Source organism: Molossus molossus, unplaced genomic scaffold (assembly GCF_014108415.1).
Source record: "Molossus molossus isolate mMolMol1 unplaced genomic scaffold, mMolMol1.p scaffold_m16_p_10, whole genome shotgun sequence".
In the NCBI taxonomy this organism is placed as follows: domain Eukaryota; kingdom Metazoa; phylum Chordata; class Mammalia; order Chiroptera; family Molossidae; genus Molossus; species Molossus molossus.
Genome location: NW_023425345.1, coordinates 51,175,767 through 51,194,731, shown reverse-complemented (window position 1 = coordinate 51,194,731; position 18,965 = coordinate 51,175,767). Strand labels below are relative to the sequence as shown.

The following is an 18,965-nucleotide window of genomic DNA, read 5'->3' as shown; positions in this document are numbered from 1 at the left end:
TTTAGACTTTTAAATCTGTCTTGAGACCATTCTAGTTAGCCTCTGGTGGTGGAGAGGAATAGACGGACCCAACTGAGCTGGCGAGGTAAGCCCTAGTGAGAGGGGGCTGGGAGTAGAGAGATGGGTATAGCCTGTTTGAGAGCTGGAACAGCTTTGAATAGGCTGGGCTGAGAAAAAAACGAAAGTCCCCATTAGGGAGCCAGGCCTGAAACAAGGGGTGTGGCTGTACTTGGATAGGCGAGAGAAGAGGAGAAGCGTGGCCGAAACCTGCAGCAAAAAAAGGCGGGACCAGAATTGTGAGGCCTGCGGGGGTGGGGCCAGGCTTGGGAGGGGGCGTAGCTCTGGGCGGGGTGGGGCTGAGTGGGAGGCTCGGGAAGGTGTGGCCAGGGTTGGAGGGCGGGGTCCCAGGATGAGGTCCCGGGACCCTGTGGTGGGCTAGGTGGGCGTTGAAGAGGCCCGGCTCCGCGGAGGAGGCCGGCTGAGACGTGCAAGAAACTAGAAGGGGCCGGAAGGGGGTGGCCGCCGGTCCGGCCCCGCCCCGGGGCCGCCTCCCCGCGGGTTCCGTTGGCTGTGGCGGCGGCGGTGGCGGCCGCGGGGCGGGCGTAAGATGGCGACAGCGGCGGCGGGAGCCCTAGGCCTGCTGTGGGGCTGGCTGTGGAGCGAACGCTTCTGGATGCCCCAGAACGTGAGCTGGGCCGACTTCGAGGGGCCGGGCGACGGCTATGGCTACCCGCAGGCCCGGCACATCCTCTCGGTGTTCCCGCTGGCAGCGGGCGTGTTCTCCGTGAGGCTGCTCTTCGAGCGGTGAGAGCCGGCGAGCGAGCGGCGCGGAGGGCCGGGGACGCGCGCGGGCCGGTGGAGCTGCCGCGAGGCAGAGGCCGAGGGCCGGAAGCAGAACTGTAGGGAAAGCCCGGAAGCAGGGGGCTGGGGGAGCCTGGGCCGCCGCGCGCGATGCGCGGAGGGTGGCATAGGTGGTCACGGAACCTAGACACAGCGAGCTTGGGGCGTGGGCAGTGCAGGAGAGTGAGTCGAGGGGGACGCTGGGCCCATTCATTGTTAGATCCCGGGGGTGTCTTGAGGGGTGAGGGTCTTCTGGGCCTCCTCTCAACCTCCGAGGACTCCAGACGAGGAAATAGATTGAGTGCGAGCTGCGGCCGGGAACCCGGAGCGAGGAACAGGAAACCTGAGCTAGTTGGGGCCATGGAAGCTGTAGGGTCAACGCGAGAACCTGACGTTCCGTGCAAAATGAGCGGGCCCATGGGAATCTATGAGAGTTGAGGGGAACAGGATTAGTTAGGCCCTTAAACCTTGGTTTGTCAGGTCATGGACGTGTGCGTGTCCATAAAATTCCGCCAGAGCCCGTAGGAGAGTAGAAATCTGTAGGGGTAGGGTGTGGTGGAGCCTGAGGCTTCCAAAGTGTGGAAAGGTGTCAGATTAGTTGCAGATCGGGCCTTGGAGGCCTGAGATGGAAAGGGGAGTGGTCATCTTGAAGGAGGAGTGGTCATCTTGAAAGGACGGGGAGCCCTAGGGTTTACGAGAGAAAACTGCTGTATTGAGCCAAATTTTTAAGTGCGTTTAGCAGAATCACAACATACTTTGTTAGGCCATGTGTTGGGAAAAGTGATTTCACCTTTCTTTGAGTGACTGGATTGTATCTAACCGTCTAAGATAAAGATATTTACTGAGGACTGGATGTGGTGCCTTTATAATGTGGATTTACAGATGTGGGTGATTTTCATCAAGTCTACTCAAACTCTGGAAAGGAGACTTCTTGTCAGCAGGTCTCAGGTAATGAGGGTGGCACTTACACATCTTTTGTTCATTTGGCTTTGATCTAGAGCATGAATGCTCTTTCTGGGATGTTACAGATAAAATTTGTTACTCTGAAAAATTAGTGTCGTCTGATTTGGTTGGATTACTTGTTTGATTTACCAACGATTTATGACACACAATCTTTTTAAAAATATTTGTTAGATGTAGCTAGCTAGTCATTCATCCATTTATTCATAGTATTTGTATATTGTCATCAAAGTGTTCTGCCAGACTTCAAGTGCAAAAATATGATGCTTTTAATTGAAGCAAATGAAACCCAAATATCTAATTATCTTTTATGGGTCCCTGGGAACTTAGCGGTGCAGTTTTATTTATTTATTTATTTAATCCTCTCCTGAGGACATTTTTCCATTTTTGTTCAGGTAGAGTGGGAGGGAGAGAGAGAGAGAGAAAAACATCCACGTGAAAGGGACACATCAAGTGGCTGCCTCCCAACCAGGGCCGGGGACAAACTGCAACCGAGGTACGTGCCCTTAGCGGAAACCGAACCTGGGTCTCTCTGGACCGCAGGCCGACGCTCTAACTGCTGAGCCAAATCAGCCAGGACAGTGGTGCAGTTTTAAAGTGTAGTCATTGGTCCTGGCCGATTTGGTGCCCAGGTTAGACCAAAGGGTCAGGTGTTCAATTCCTGGTCAAGGGCAGTACCCCGGTTTCAGGTTCCAACCAATTCATGTGTCTCTCTCACATTGATCTTTCCCTCTCTCTCTCTCCTCCCTCCACACCTCCCTCCCTAGCTTAAAAAAATAAAATAAATAAATAATGGAAAAATATCCTCAGGTGAGGATCAAAAATAAATAAATAATTAAATACATAAATAAATTATAGTCATTGGCCCTGGCCGGTTTGGCTCACCGGTTAGAGTGTCCACCTGCGGTCCGGAAAGAACCAGGTTCGGTTCCCGCTAAGGGCATGTACCTTGGTTGCAGTTTGTCCCCGGCCCTGGTTGGTCGTGCGGGTGCAGCCACTCGATGTGTCCCTTTCACATCGATGTTTCTCTCTCTCTCTCTCTCTCTTCCTCTCCCTCTCTCTCCCTCCCACTCTATCTGTACAAAAAATGGAAAAATGTCCTCGGGTGAGGATAAAAAATAAATAAATAAAGCATAAATTATAGTCATTGTATAAATGTTATTGTGCTGGAGATACAAACCACTTAACTCTCTTAGGAGTAACCTAGATCCAGGTACTCTTTACCTTAGCATCTATATGAAAGCTGAAAAAAGAAAGACGATGTAATGACTAAAAAGGAAAATACACAATCCAACCCTCCCCCCAAAAGTTCATTATCCTAGGAAAAGATTCTGTGCTTCTCATATAAATATATACCAATATGGAAATCTCTCCACATTAGTGGCAAGAGGAAATAGCTTGTTGCTTATAAACACCCTTTTTTTTAAAAACTGTTTTTCTTGCCCTGGCCAGTTTGGCTCAGCGGTTAGAGCGTCGGCCTGCGGTCCGGAGAGACCTGGGTTCGGTTCCCGCTGAGGGCACATGCTTCGGTTGCAGTTTGTCCCCGGCCCTGGTTGGTTGTGCGGGTGGCAGCCACTCGATGTGTCCCTTCACGTCGATGTTTCTCCCTCTCTCTCCCTCCCATTCTATCTGTACAAAAAATGGAAAAATATCCTCGGGTGAGGATTAAAAAAATAAAATAAAATAAAAAAAAAAAAAATAAAAACTGTTTTTCTTTATTGGTTTTAGAGAGAGAGGAAGTGAAAGGGAGAGAGAGATAGAAACATCGATGAGAAAGATCGATTAGCACCTCCTGCATGCCCCCCTATGGGGATCTGGCCCACAACCTGGGCATATGTCTCGACTGGGAATCGAACCGGTGACCTCTTGGTGCATAGGTCGACTCTAAACCACTGAGCCACACCAGCCGGACTAAACACCCATTTTATGTAAGCTTACATTATCTTCAGATTTCCAAAGAATTCCCCAGGTGGCTGAAGACTGTATCCCCTGGCAAGGCCACTGGAAAAGATCCTGTACCTGTGGGAATTCTATCTGAATGTTTATATGGTGCTCCAGTGTCAGGGGAGTAGGGGTGGATGGGAATACTGAGCTAAAAGCATTCTGGTATGATATTTCTTGGCTAGTATAGACCAGTATCTCATGTTTGATCTTTAGGAAAGTTTAACCCTGAAGCAGTCTTGCTATTTTGTTTCTCTTTAAGACCTACTACTTTAACCCTGGCCAGTTTTGCTCAGCGGTTAGAGTGTTGACCTCTGGTCCAGAGAGACCCGGGTTCAGTTCCCACTAAGGGCATGTACCTTGGTTGCAGTTTGTCCCCGGCCCTGGTTGGGTTGTGCAGGTGACAGCCACTCGATGTGTCCCTTTCACATCGATGTTTCTCTCTCCCTGCCCCCCCCCCCCCCGTCTGAACAAAAAATGGAAAAATGTCCTTGGATGAAGATAAAAAATTAAATAAATAAATAAATAAATAAATAAATAAACTGTGTTCCCTGACATTTATCATTAAAAAAAAAAAAAAAAGACCTACTACTTTTGTTAGCAATAAACTTTACTGCTGGATTACCAGTTCCTCTTATTGGGCTAGTCTTCCATAAAGATAATAAATAGAAGTCATTCTTATCAAGTATAGTAAAAGATATATCAGAAATATTGGTAGTGAGTCATCTTTCCTACATTTTCTCATTTCTCAAATTCTACCTACTTAGCTTCTAGAAGCAATTCTGTAGTCATCATAGACTATAAGAGCCAGAATTCCAACACAGACAGTTAAACTAAGGCTTAGAAACAACCTGCCACCTTTCAGATGTTGCATATTCACTTGGGGGAAGAGCTCTAGAACAGGATGCAGATCATTTTCCCCAGCCCGGGGCTCTTGCCACTATGTATAATGTGGTCATCTTTTCCTGTTCCTTAACCCCCTTTCAAGGGTTAAGATTTAATCTCCTCTTCCTAGAATTCTAGGATTTGGAGAACAAATTCATAATTATCATATTCTTTTTTTTTTTTTATCCTCACCTGAGGACATTTTCCATTTTTTGTTCAGATAGAGTGAGAGGGGGAGAGAGAGAGAAGCATCTCTGTGAAAGGGACACATCGAGTGGCTGCCTCCCACATGACCCAACCAGGGCCGGGGACAAACTGCAACCAAGGTACATGCTCTTAGCAGGAACCGAACCCAGGTCTCTCTGGACCTCAGGCTGACGCTCTAACCGCTGAGCCAAACCGGCCAGGGCTCATCTTCTTGATTACTTAATATAATGTGTTTGACTTGAACTTTGCAATTTTTTTTCTTTTGAATTGTCCTACATATTTTAATGAATCTTTCACTGTGCCCCCTGATGAGTTATCTTTATTTGTATTGTTTTCAGAATCTCTCAGAAAATAAATATAGAGTTTACAATTTTGTTCTTTAGCTAACTATTTTGCTAAAGAACTACAGATAGGAAAAAACTACCTGTCAAAAAACAGGAGGTTTTCCTTCGTGGGCTTCTGCTGATTGGTTGCATTGTGATAGCCTGCACCTTGCAAAAATGCCTTGGGTGTAGCATGTGGTCAGTAAATACTTATTGACAGTTTGAGAAGGGTCCACCTTCATCTATTCAGTTGCCCAGAGGAGTAACTGGAATCCAAGTCTTTCATCTGAAATAGATGTTTGGCTTGATTAAGAGTGGCAGAACTATAATTCCTTTGTTTCTGTTGTTAAATTTCACCATACTATATTTGCATGTTGTGCACCTTCCTACAGCTTCTCTTTCTCCCCCTCTCCCCATATACAAATTTATGCTACGCTGTACCTATCAAAAGAGAGAGAAACTCTTCCACCTGGTTTTAAAAACTTCTTTTAATATTATGTTGTTGATTGAGATCTGAGGGAAAGAGTGGTTCATGCTAGGTCTACTATGTCTTACTTAAATTGGATCTTAAAGATAAATTGTTTCAGATTTAATATCTAGTCCCTTGAGCACTTGTTCCTTGGGTTCAAGTGGGAGCTTGAAACTTAATATTGACATTATCTATATAGGCTCATTATTTTGAATATGGTATTGCAAAGGGAGCTTTATATTGCCAGAAGAAAATTATTTTGTGAATTATACAGGAGGTAGACTAGAGCTCTCTTTGCTGCTCATTCATTATTCCAATCCCCTCTTCTCTCCTATTACTTCCTAGGAACCTCACTGGGGTATCTAAAGAGCATTCTCAATACCATTCTCTCTCACTGGACTGAACATACCCATTTGTAACTGACAACAAAAGTAGTGGCTCATTGTGTGTGTGTGCGCGCGCGCGCGCACGTTTATTAACTACTCATTTCATCTTCCTCTGGTAAACCTTGCTACCTCCACTGTATACTGCCTTTGGTTTTCCTGTTCTCCCCCACTTCCCTAAGAAGAGGAGGAACTTTTTTTCCTCTTCCTGACAGGCCTGCTGTCCCCCTCCTAGGACCATGTCATGTCACAGCATTGTGACCCAGTGTTAATAGGTCCTCCAGACGGAAGAGAGGCTTTGGGAAGAATGGATTTAGCTGCTGATTAGGCTGCAAGGGAGACTGCCCATTCCACTGCACCCCTAAAGGTATTCTGTTGGGTGTTAATTGAATTGTAAATCACAGAATTAAATCAGGTTTGCAGATCCAGCAGAGCAAGATTGAAAAAGATGGTCACATGACCCTGCCCTTATCTAAGAAACCGCCTCTTAATAAGCTCCAGATTGTCAGAAGCCTAATGTGTCCCTCTTCTCCATAAGAAAACTTCTTTCCCCAGCTTTTTGTGCAGTGGGTGTTGATGCTCTGCAGATAACCCTGAATGCTGTCATGCCTGAGGTCAGGTTCCTGGTATATCCCGTGAGACAATACATTCGCCAGACCACTTCCTAAGTCAGAAAATTAGGGTTTCCACCCTGGCTGGTTTGGCTCAGCGGTTAGAGCATTGGCCTGCAGTCCAGAGAGACCCGGGTTTGGTTCCCGCTAAGGGCACGTACCTCGGTTGCAGTTTGTCCTTGGCTCTGGTTGGCAGCCACTTGATGTATCCCTTTCACGTCGATGTTTTTCTCTCTCCCTCCTACTCTATCTGAACAAAAAAATGGAGAAGTGTCCTCAGATGAGGATTTAAAAAAAAAAAAAAAGAAAAGAAAACTAGGGTTTCCTAGATGGGTAAAGAAGAAATTCATGAAAGAGGAGACAGCAAGTAAAATCTATACCCTCACAGAGTGGGAAGGGAGAAATAATACCTATTTTGGCCTCCTCTCCAGAGGTATTTTTAGACATATAAAAGCTTCCTTTTAAAGAATTCACTGAGTTTTGAGCTCTTTGTACTGAATCCACTCCTACTTAGTTGAGGTGTTACTGAAAAAGGAGTTAACCATAATCACTTCTAAGTAAAAAAAAAAATCTGAAACTAGTTCCCTTAAATATGAAGGCAGTTTTTCTAGATGTGAAGAATTCTCTCTGAATCACCTAGAACTATGCTGTATAGTACAGTAGCTGCTAGCTTTTGGGATTTCAAATGTGACAAGTCAGAACTGAGGTGTTTTCTAAGTGTAAAAATACACACTGAATTTTGAAGGCTTGGTGCAAAAAAAGAAAAAGTAAAATATATTATTTTTAACATTGATTACATATTGACGTGTAGTATTTTGGATATATCAGGTTAAACAAAGTATATTATCAAAATTAATTTTACTGCTTTCTTACTTTTTAAAATGTGGCTATTAGAAAATTTAAAATGGATATGTGGTTCGCATTATATTCCTATTAAGCAACGCTGCTGATAGTGACTCAAACAAATATTAATAACCAAGAAGAGAATTATATAAATTCACATTTGATTCAGTGTTTTTAGGACCAGAAGGTAATCAGTCCTAAGTGTATCATACTATGCCTTAAACACTAGGCCTTTCTGGGGGAAAAAAATTATAGTAAAAATGGGATTTCTAAAATGTAAATAACTTCCTAAATGATTTAAATATTTATCATCTACTTTGAGTAATTTTCTATTGATAGTGCCTTTAGCCAAGCATTGCTCTGTAGTTTTGCTTTTCTGCATATATCTTCTCAGTTGAGTAGTTAATGATCTATAAACAAACAAGTTTGTCAAGTAGTTAAGTATACATGGGCTCTGCACAGCCTTGATAAGGCAGAGAATAATCACACTGTTATATCTCTTCTCAAAATTATGGAGTTTCTGAAAAAGGGTTTTCCTTGTAGTCTTTAGCTTTCAGTTAGTGTCAGCAGTTGTAAGATGTCTCAATTATAGGCACAGAGGGTCTCAAACTAAATCAGATTGCCAGATATCAAATGATGTGCCCAGGATAAAAAGGTGAACAAGTCTTGATGTCTACCCGCAGGAAGAGAGCAAGAAAATCAGTGATTAAAATGCAGTGTAATAAATGTATGCACAAGGATAAATTATGGGAATTTGGAGGAATTGATTCAGTGCCTTTTAACAATTGTTAACTAAAATATAGACTTAATGTCTCGCTAACAAACATTTGTTTGTTGGACTATGAAGAATGGTAAAAACTTTCTGAGAGTTTTTTGATATCCTTTTTCTCTAATTTACCTCTTATTTGGCACAGCCAGGTTTGTGTGTTTCTGCTTTAAGCAAATTCATTAAGTTGTATAATCACTCATTCATTTAAAAAAGATAAAAAAATTTTTCTTTATTGGTTTTAGAGAGAGGAAGGGAGAGAGAGATAGAAACATTGATGAGAGAAAACATCGATTGGCCGCCTCCTGCATGCCCCCCACTGGTATGGCCCACAACCTGGGCTTGTGTCCTGACGGGGAATCAGGGGAATCAAACTGGCAACCTCTTGGTGCATGGGTTGACTGACACTGAACCACTGAGCCACACCGGCCAGAAAGGATAAATATTTTTAATGAAAGAAATGCATGTATGTGGTTGAGAAAAGGAGGAATTCTTAAACAATGAGAGTCTCAAGGATTCCCAGCTGTTTTTCAACCACACTTTGAGAACTGCTGCTCTAAAGCAAGTGAAATATTTACTAGCTACTGTGAAGTAAAACTACAAGTTACTGTACTCTTAAATTAGTTTGTGTCTCTCTGAAGCATTTGAACATACTTAACATACTCTAAGTAATTCTTATCTCAAGACTTAGTTCCCTTATAATAAAGTAAGATGCAAGCAGGATACTGATCTTTCTCATCACAGTACCAGTAGGCACATTAAGTGGCACAGGTATTAGTTAGTCATCTTAATTCTGTAAGGCCCTGTTACAGGTCTAAGTGAAGGTAATTTTGCTGCAAGTAGATAAGGAGTGAAGGATAGTCTGTTATAAATCCACAGTATGTGTGTGCCTTGTCAAGGTTTAGGATAGTTATGTAATAGAGATCTCTTTCTCTTTTTTTTTGGTATGTGCCCCTAGTGGGAACCAAACCCAGGACTCTCTGGTCCGCAGGCCAGTGTTCCAACCGCTGAGCCAAACTGGCCAGGGCAAGATCCCTTTCTTTTTAGTCAGTTTCTGCTTTTTTTGTTTTTTTGTTTTTTTAATCTTCACCCAAGGACATTTTTCCATTTTTTTGTTCAGATAAGAGTGGGAGGGAGAGAGAGAAAGAGAAACATCGATGTGAAAGGGACACATCGTGTGGTTACCACCTGCACAACCCAACCAGGGCCGGGGACAAACTGCAACTGAGGTATGTGCCCTTAGCGGGAACTGAACCCAGGTCTCTCTGGACTGCAGGCTGATGCTGTAAATGCTGAGCCAAACCGGCCAGGGCTCTGCTTTGTTTTAAGAACGCATTTCCCAATTAAAAAAATATTCCTCACCCTGGCCGGTTTGGCTCAGTGGTTAGAGCATCAACCCGTGGACCAGAGAGTCCCAGGTTCGGTTCCGGCTAAGAGCACATACCTTGGTTGCGGTTTGTCCCTGGCCCTGGTGGGGTCATGTGGGTGGCAACCACTCTGTGTCTCTCACATCAATGTTTTTCTCTCTCTTCTTCCCACTCTGACGATAAATGCAAAAATGTCCTCAGGTGAGGATTAAAAAAATAAAAATAAAATAAAAAATAGTCCTCAAAAGAAAATTTAAAAAATTAAATACAGACAGTGCAAGAAATACTGGGTTTGGTGGTATAGGTGTCTTTGACAAGTGCAGCACCTTGTACACAGGAAGCACATATGTGTACAATAATGTGAACAACACGTTTGCTAGTATATAGCAAAAATCCTATCCTTTTAAGAATTTATTCAGGCCCTGGCCGATTTGGCTCAGCGGTGAGAGCATCAGCCGCGGACCAGAGAGTCCAGAGTTTGGTGTCTGCTAAGGGCAGGTACCTCGGTTGCAGTTTGTCCCCGGCCCCCATGGGGTCGTGTGGGTGGCAACCAGTCGATGTGTCTCTCTCACATCAATGTCTCTCTCTCTCTCTTCCTTCTGCTGTATCTGAAGATAAATGCAAAAATGTCCTCAGGTGAAGGTAAAAATAAGTAAAATGAAAAGAATTTACTCAGAAAAAAATACATTGACATAGATCCATATGTGTGTGGAATATACAAGATAATGAATAGCTGGGAATCACTGGCACATAAGTGAATAATGTTAGTATAATTTAGAAATCATATTCTTTTTGTTCTCAGCATTCTTTTTCATTCTTATAAATTCTTGAGGATCCCAAAGGAGCTTTTGTTTATGTGTGGCTTACATATACGTATCAATTTTTTCACATTTGAAATTAAAATTGAGAAAATGAAGTGCATTTACTATTTCATTAAAAATAACAATAATAAATTTATTACATGTTAACATAAATAACATTTTTGAAAGATAATTATTTTTCTAAAGAAAATATATTTAGTGAGAACAACAGCGTTGATTTTACATTTTTGCAGATCTCTTTAATGTCTGGCTTAATAAAAGATAACTGGATTCTCCTCAATGGCTTCTGCATTCAGTCTCTTTTGATATGTTGTTTTGGTTGAATTACATAAATAAAAGCCAGTTTCACACAGATGTTTCATTGGGAAAAGGAAGTTTTATTTTTCTTTCATACTACACCAAAACACAAGTAGTGGTTTCTAAAAGGTTGGTTGTATTGTAGATTCTGAAACCATATCAATGAGCATTTTATTTATGTTAAAATTCATTGGTCTATCTTATACTTTGAATAAATATTATATATTGGTCATTTGAAAAATACTGGTTCACTGAGTTATATAGGTCTCCCAAATGTCATTCATTATACAGTATTTTAAAATCATATTAGTTAATCTCATTGTAACCAATATCATCAGAAAAGTCTTGAAGTATCGTCAAGTTCAAAGGTGGATATAAGTTCTCTAAAAATTTTCACTTGAAAGCTTGAATTTTATCATTGGCAACAATAATAATTATTTTTTAAGTGACAGTCTTATTTAATTCGTTTTCAAGAAAATGTTTTCTAAATACCTAGATCTGAATAACCTTAGTTTAACTATTGGTCATTCTGTCTGGTAAAATTGGTGTTCAATGAAAAAAGTGATTTAGTTCAGCACACAATTCATTCAACCAAGTGCATTTTCTTGAGACAACCATATATGTACTTTGGTGTGCAGCAAAAGTGCTTTCTGTATACTTTCCAATTTTATTACAGAATGCTTTTTAACAATGTACTCAGTGGTTGAGATTAATAAAATTAATTATTTGTATTGTTTCATCAAGGACATTGTTAAGTGAAACTAGCTATTTATTTTTTAATCCTCACCCAAGGACATTTTTGCATTTATCTTCAGATAGAGCGGGAGGAAGAGAAACAGAGAAACATTGGTGTAAGAGAGACACATTGACTGGTTGCCACCCACTCGACTCCAACTGAGGCCGGGCACGAATCACAACCAAGGTACCTGCCCTTAGAGGGAACTGAACTCAGGACTCTCTGGTCCGCAGGCCGATGCTCTAACCGCTGAGCAAAACTGGCCAGGGCAAGATTTTTTTTTAAGCTAAGAGGACACAGCAAAGAATGATATATAATAACTACTACTACAGGTTGGTGTCAATGCCTTGATTTGTGCTCAAGTACCATTAGTTTTACCCACCATTGCTTTGTACCATCATTGCATATATCGAGACAGTAACAAAGGCAATTTCATTCATTCATTCATTCATTTATTTTAGACAGGAAGGGAGAGAATTAGAAACATCGATGTGAGAAATATAAATCAGCTGCCTCCTGCATGCCCCCTACGGGGGATTGATCCTGCAACCTGGGCACGTGCCCTGACAGGAATCCAACCGAGACCTCTCAGTCCATGGAACAACTCTCAATCCACTGAGCCACACCAGCTGGGTGAAAATAATGTCTGAACATTATTATGAAAATAGTTTTGACTTTATGAGCCCCCAGAGAATATCTCAGGGACCCTCAGGGGTCTGTGGACCATCCTCTGCTGTAATTGAGTGAGATCACCTAGGGTGAGTACGTAGAGTAAGAAAAGAACCTGCATAGAACCCCAAGGAAACACCTTGTTTTAGGAAAAGGCAAAGGAAAAAGAAGCCCAAAAGGAGATAAAGAGGTATGACAGCCATATAGAATTTGATTATAGTTAGTATTTTAAAAGTACCTAATTTTGTCCCAGGCCCTGTTCTCAGTGCTAAACATAGTAACTTTCTGAGGTAGGTAGATACTGCTGTTATCCTCATTTTACAGATGGATGAAAAACCTGAAACACAGAGAAAGTACCTTGTTTCAAGGCGACTCAACTAATACTCCATACCAATCAGTCTAGTTTTACTGTCAGAGAGAGGAGAAAACTGGGAAGAGTATGGCCGTAAGAAAGCTAAGAAAAGAGCATTTCAAGAAGGAGGGCATGGTCAATAATATAAAATGGTACTGAGTTGGTCAGGTAAGATACAAGACTGAAAAACATCTATTTGATTTCACAATAAGAAGATCATTGACAACCTTGGGAAGAGCAGCTTTAGTGGTGTTTAGGGACAGAAACCAGATGAGAGAGGGAGGAGAGTTGAAGAATGAGTGGGAGTTAGAAGACAGGTGAGAACTTTTTCAAGAACTTCAGTTATGAGGTAGGAGAGAGACAGGGAGAGCCTTTTTAAGATGGGGAAAACTTCAGCATATTTAAGGTCTGATGAGAAGAAACAGGTAGAGAGTGAGGCTGAAGATAATAGAAAAGAAAAGGAATAAATAGAATGAAATTTCTGATCAGTAAAAGAATGTATCTGAAGCACAGGGATGTTAGTTTTAGGCAGAGTGGTTCTGATGCAGGAAGTTGAAGGCATTCCCTTCTCTTCCTAGCCCAGATTCTTTGAGAGTCTTGGCTATTTTTACTTCTTTCTTCCTCCTCCTCATGTCTTTTACTGCTATAACTCATTATTATCTTTTAGATCCTCCATTTTATTTACAGGAATTTATTTGATAAAGGTTACTAAAGATCTTCAAGTGACCAAATCCAGTGGATACTGGATTTCTACCTCATTTGATAGGACTCCATCTCTGGCCTTCCTGTCCCCTCAATTTACCTTTTATGCTGGTTGTTTCCCAGGATTCGGGCCTTGGTTCTCTTTTCAGTTTATTTTCCTTTCTTATGTAGTCACATCCATCCCATGAGTATGTAAACTTTTCCAAGTTTATTTGCCTACTAGACAGTTCCATTGCATTGACCCACTTCAGCACACATACAATTCATCTATCACTCCCAAATTTGCTTTTATCTTATTCTCTACTTGGTTGAGGCACTATAATCAGCTTAGTTTCCCAAGCCAGAAATGTGGAAGACACACTTGACTCTTCTTTTTCTTTTGCCTCTTACATCTATCTATTCAGTCACCAAGTCCTATCAGTTTTACCTCCTCAGCATATCTTGAATCCTTTCTATTTCTATAGCCTTAGTTCAAGGCTTTATCACATATAGCATGGATTTTTTTACAATAACCTTTAGCTGATGACAGTTCTTTTTTTTTTTTTTTTTTAGCAATAATCACACCTTGGATAAACCTCACTAGCTACAATACTGCCACTGCACAAAGGTTTTGTTTTGTTGTTGTTGTTTTTTGTCTTCAGATAGATTGGAAGGGAGGGAAGGGGAAAGAAAGAAAGAAACATCGATGTGAGAGAGACACACCTATTAGTTACCTCTCGCATGACCCTGACCAGGGCTGGGGATGAACTGCAACTGAGGTACATGTCCTTGACCAGAATCGAACCTGCGACTCATTGGTCCGTGGATCGACGCTCTAACCGCTGAGACAAACTGGCCAGGGTGACAGTTCTTTATTAATATACAGATCCATGTATTTCTTCTCTGCTCCCCATCTAAAGCCTTTCAATGACAATCAAACTAGAGAATAAAGTTCAAGCCGTAAAGGGAAAGGACTTTTTGAATCTGTTTTCTTTTTTTTTTTATCCTCACCTGAGGACAGTTTTCCATTTTTTATTCAGATAGAGCGGAAGGGAGAGAGAGGAAGAGAGAGAGAGAGACATTGACATGAAAGGGACACATTGAGTGGCTGCCACCCACATGACCCAACCAGGGCCAGGGACAAACCGCAACTGAAGTACATGCCCTTAGCGGGGACTGAACCTGGGTCTCTCTAGACTGCAGGCCGATGCTCTAACCGCAGAGCCAAACCAGCCAGGGCTTGAATCTGTTTTCTGTGGGACTATTCATTTGCCTTTTGGGGGTGCAATATGTTTCAGGGGAGAATTTTCAAATACAGCTTATGTACTTAAGGATTAAATTCTCTAAACAGGCTTCATTTGGCCCCAAGAACCTTTACTCATCATCTCAGTTATCTCCTCTCTCTCTCTCTCTCTCTCTCTCTCTCTCTCTCTCTCTCTCTCTCTCTCGTGTGTGTGTGTGTGTGTGTGTGTGTGTGTGTGTGTGTAGTGGGGAGCATTCAGGTTCAGGTAATTTAGTTACTTAGTATTCTTCACCTAATGATACACCATCTTCAGTCTGTATAAGACCTTTCTTGCCCTGGCCGGTTTGGCTCAGCGGTTAGAGCGTTGGCCTGCGGTCCAGAGAGACACCAGTTTGGTTCCTACTAAGGGCACGTATCTCGGTTGCATTTTGTCCCCGGCCCTGGTTGGGTCGTGCCGGTGGCAACCACTCGATGTGTCCCTTTCACATTGATGTGTCTCTCTCTCTCTCTCTCTCTCTCTCTCTCTCTCTCTCCCCCTCCCTCCCTCCCACTCTATCTGAACAAAATATGGAAAAATGTCTTGGGTGAGGATAAAAAAAAAGTCCTTTCTATTTTTATTGTATTTTTCCCTTTATTCCATTCCCTATTTCAGTTTCTTCGGTGGTTATTTTTATTTTTATATATTAATTTTGATACTTTATATTTTTCCAGAAATTGATCTAAGCCACTGCACTTTCTAACTCAACCATGTTTCTGCACATATATAAAATAAAATGTGCATTACACTGGGATAAATGAGGCCAAGGCTACAGGCTGAGGATTTCTGGCTACCACAGGTCCCATGGACCACCCTGAGTACTAAGAGTATTAGTATAGCCCGTCTATGTTACTTGCCATGGTACAGCAGTTGAGAAGCTTGATCTAGACATTCTAATATATTTGTGTATAGTTCATATCCATCAGTGATGTTGCAATGAATCACTAAGACAGCAGTGTTAGTATAGCTCCTGTCTTTATTATGAAAAAGCAAAGCAGTAAGTAATTTCATCTTAATTAATTTCAGCTTAGGTCAGCTGCTGCCATGTATCGCGAGGTCAGGGAAAGGGCAAATTGAAATGATCTCTACAAAGCTGGACAGATATATTACAATCTGGTTGGGTCATTAGACTCATGTTCCTGGAATGGCAGGTAGAAAGGAGTACCTTACCTTTATAGACTACTAAATGCCTACTTATTCAGACTTGAAGACAAAGGGACATCTAGTATTACAAAGTATTCAAAAAATTGGGTAACAAATTGATTCTGGAGAGGACAGAAAATCACAAGAAGCACTGGCTGGATCTAGTGAATGCATAAATAACGGGAACAACAAATCTGTGTTTCTCTCTCTGTCCCTTCTTCCCTCTTCCTTCCCCTCTCTAAAATCAATAAATAAAAAGAAAGAAAAAAATTACAAAAGAAGTTTGATTTCTCAGTGTCATCCAGCATAGCAGTTTGTTTGCAAACTATATTGTCAGGAATCCTTTACACTCTTAAAAATTATCAAGGGCCCGGCTGGTCTAGCTCAGTGGTTGAGCATCAACCCATACACAAACAGGTCGCCAGTTCGATTCCCGGTCAGGGCACATGCTCAGGTTGTGGGCCCGATTCCCAGTGAGGGGCATGCAGGAGGCAGCCAACTGATGTTCTCTCTCATCGATGTTTCTATCTCTCCCTCTCCTTTCCTCTCTTGAAAAAAATCAATGAAGAAAAAATAAATAAAAAAAATTATCAAGGACCCCAGAGCGTTTTTGTTATATATGAACAATATCTATTAATATATACTGTTTTAGAAATTAAAATGGAAAATACTTCAATATATTATTCATTTACAAGTAACAACAAATTTATTATATTGGTAATATAACTAACACTTTATGGAAAATATTTTCCATAACAACAAAAAACTGAGAAGAATAGCATTATTTTACACTTTTGCAAGTCTCTTTAATATCTGGCAATTATATTCTCATGTCAGCTTCTTTTTTCAATCTATTACAATTTGTCATATAATCTGTAAGATTCCACTGTATACTCATGAAAGAATGAGAGAGAGTAGCTATTATGAAGTTACAGAATTACGATGAGAATAGTTTTAACCTTGCAGACCTCCTGAAATGGTCTCTCAGACCCCTTCTCACACTTTGAGAAGTGCCAATCTAATTTTTTTTTTCTTTTCTTTGTTGATTTTAGAGAGAGGGAGAGAAAGGTAGAAAGATCGATGAGAGAGAACATCGATTGACTGGCTCCTGCATGGCCCCCACTGGGGATTTGGCCCACAACCTGGACCTGTGCACTGACCGAGAATCAAACCAGTGACCTCCTGGTGCATGGCTTGATGCTCAACCACTGAACCACACCGGCCAGGCTGAGAAGTACCAATCTAGAAGAAAGGCTGAATGCCAGTCTCTTTGTCTGGAGTTTGACTAACCTATATGCCCATTTTATAAATTATACTAAATACCATATAAATGATATAGAATGAGTACATGATTAAATCTGAACTTCTTCAAAGTTCTAATTTAAAATAATTTTACTTTCTTCGCCCTGGCCGGTTTGGCTCAGCGGTTAGAGCGTCCGCCTGCGGTCCGGAGAGACCTGGGTTCGGTTCCCGCTAAGGGCATGTACCTTGGTTGCAGTTTGTCCCCGGCCCTGGTTGGTCGTGCGGGTGGCAGCCACTCGATGTGTCCCTTTCACATCGATGTTTCCCTCTCTCTCCCTCCCACTCTGTCTGTACAAAAAATGGAAAAATGTCCTCGGGTGAGGATAAATAAATAAATAAAATAATTTTACTTTCTTCATTAAGGTAATTTATTAAATGCACAAATAAATCTATGTATTTAATTTTTTTTTTAATCCTCACCTGGCGATATTTTTTATTTATCATCAGATAGAGAGAGAGAGGGAAAGAAACATCAATGTGAGAGAGACACATTGACTGGCTGCCTCCCACACGACCCCAACCAGGGCTGGGGACAAACCGCAACCGAAGTATGTGCCCTTGACTGGAATTGAACCTGAGACTCTTTGGTCCACGGGCTAATGCTCTAATCACTGAGCAAAATTGGCCAGGGTTGTTTATTTAATTTTCAATCACAGAAAAATTCTTTTCCACAAAATAGATGCCCAATAAATATTTGTCAGATAAATGAATTTCCTTAGGGTCTGTACAGTTGTAACTAACTGAATGCCAATAGCTTTATGTCTTTCATTGAGCTCTGTGAACTAATGAGGACAGGATGTGAGATAATGATAATCTAGTCCACTCCAAAGTCCAGATAATAAAACAAATTATTTTGGCTTCACCCATGTGAGCAAGGTACAAACCTGTCCATGTTGTATGAAAGAGGATTTCTTTACCCTGGCCAGTTTGGCTCAGCGGTTAGAGTGTTGGCCCTCAGACCAAAGAGTCATGGGTTCAATTCTGGTCAAGGGCACGTACCTTGGTTGCGATTGGGTCCCCGGCCCTGGTTGGGGTCATGCAGGAGACAACCAATTGATGAGTCTCTCTCACATTGATCTTTCTCTCTCCCTTCCACTCTGTCTGAAAATAAATGGAAAAATATCATTGAGTGAGGATTTTTTAAAAAAAAAAAGAGAATTTCTTGCTCTTCTCACCTTTTGCCAGAGGTACCATCAGGGTACTCAGACTGAACTATCGATTTCTAGTAAAATAATAATAGCTGCCCTTTATTGAATGTTTACTAAGTACTGGGTAGTATACTAGGTGTGCATCATATCATTTCATCTTTATAATGAACTTTCACAAAGTCTCTTAGCTGTTACAATCTGCCTAACTCCAAGGCCTTTAATCACTTGACTGCTTCTGAATTGAGGAAGAGAACTACATCAAGAGGTAAGAGTAGGAATTGTAAAGGCTGGTTTTTGTTTTTTGCATCTACCTCTTCATGCCATTAATGTAGATGAGGGGAGATGGAGGAGACATGATTCAGTGCTTTTATCACTTATATGGCATCAACTCCAAAGCAAAAATGACTGCCTTAATTACTCTTCTGTTTGTTTGTTTTGTTTTTCTTTTTTTATCCTCACCCGAGGACATTTTTCCATTTTTTGTACAGATAGAGTGGAAGGGAGAGAGAGGAAGAGAGAGAGAGAGGGAAACATCGACGTGAAAGGGAGGGGACAAACTGCAACCAAGGTACGTGCCCTTAGCGGGAACTGAACCCGGGTCTCTCTAGACCGCAGGCCGACGCTCTAACCGCTGAGCCAAACCGGCCAGGGCTTAATTACTCTTCTGGATGCTGGTCAATGCTGGGTCCAAAATGAGCTCATAAGAATGGGATTCACTGGACCTCTCACTTGTCAGTTACTAGAAACTACTAAGCACAGAACCTTGGTAAATACAAAAACAGTATGCTCTCTGTATTCTTTGTTCACAGTGAGTTTAAACATGAGTGGGGTTTTAAAATATTTGTACACAGAATAATATACCAGGAAATATAAATTAAAGTATCTACTAGCATTGGCTTTTGAATGAAACTTTTGTGCCACCTGTGTAAAAGAGAGAGGAT

The 18,965-nt window shown here is 41.6% G+C and overlaps 1 protein-coding gene and 1 non-coding gene across 5 annotated transcripts in view; one reads left to right on the top strand and one right to left on the bottom strand.

Annotated features, from left to right (window-relative positions):
• Positions 1–607: 607 nt before the first annotated feature.
• CERS5 (ceramide synthase 5) overlaps positions 608–18,965 on the top strand; it is a 33,720-nt gene continuing 15,362 nt past the window's right edge. For 3 of the 4 annotated variants that reach the window (XM_036252764.1, XM_036252765.1, XM_036252766.1), the window contains exon 1: positions 608–804. In XM_036252764.1, coding sequence (XP_036108657.1) covers positions 608–804 — 197 coding nt within the window. The remainder of the gene's footprint in view (positions 805–18,965) is intronic. The other variant, XM_036252767.1, reaches the window with a different exon arrangement.
• On the bottom strand, positions 13,635–13,781 carry LOC118624933. The gene has a single exon (XR_004958572.1). It is a non-coding gene; the product is annotated as a U4 spliceosomal RNA (small nuclear RNA).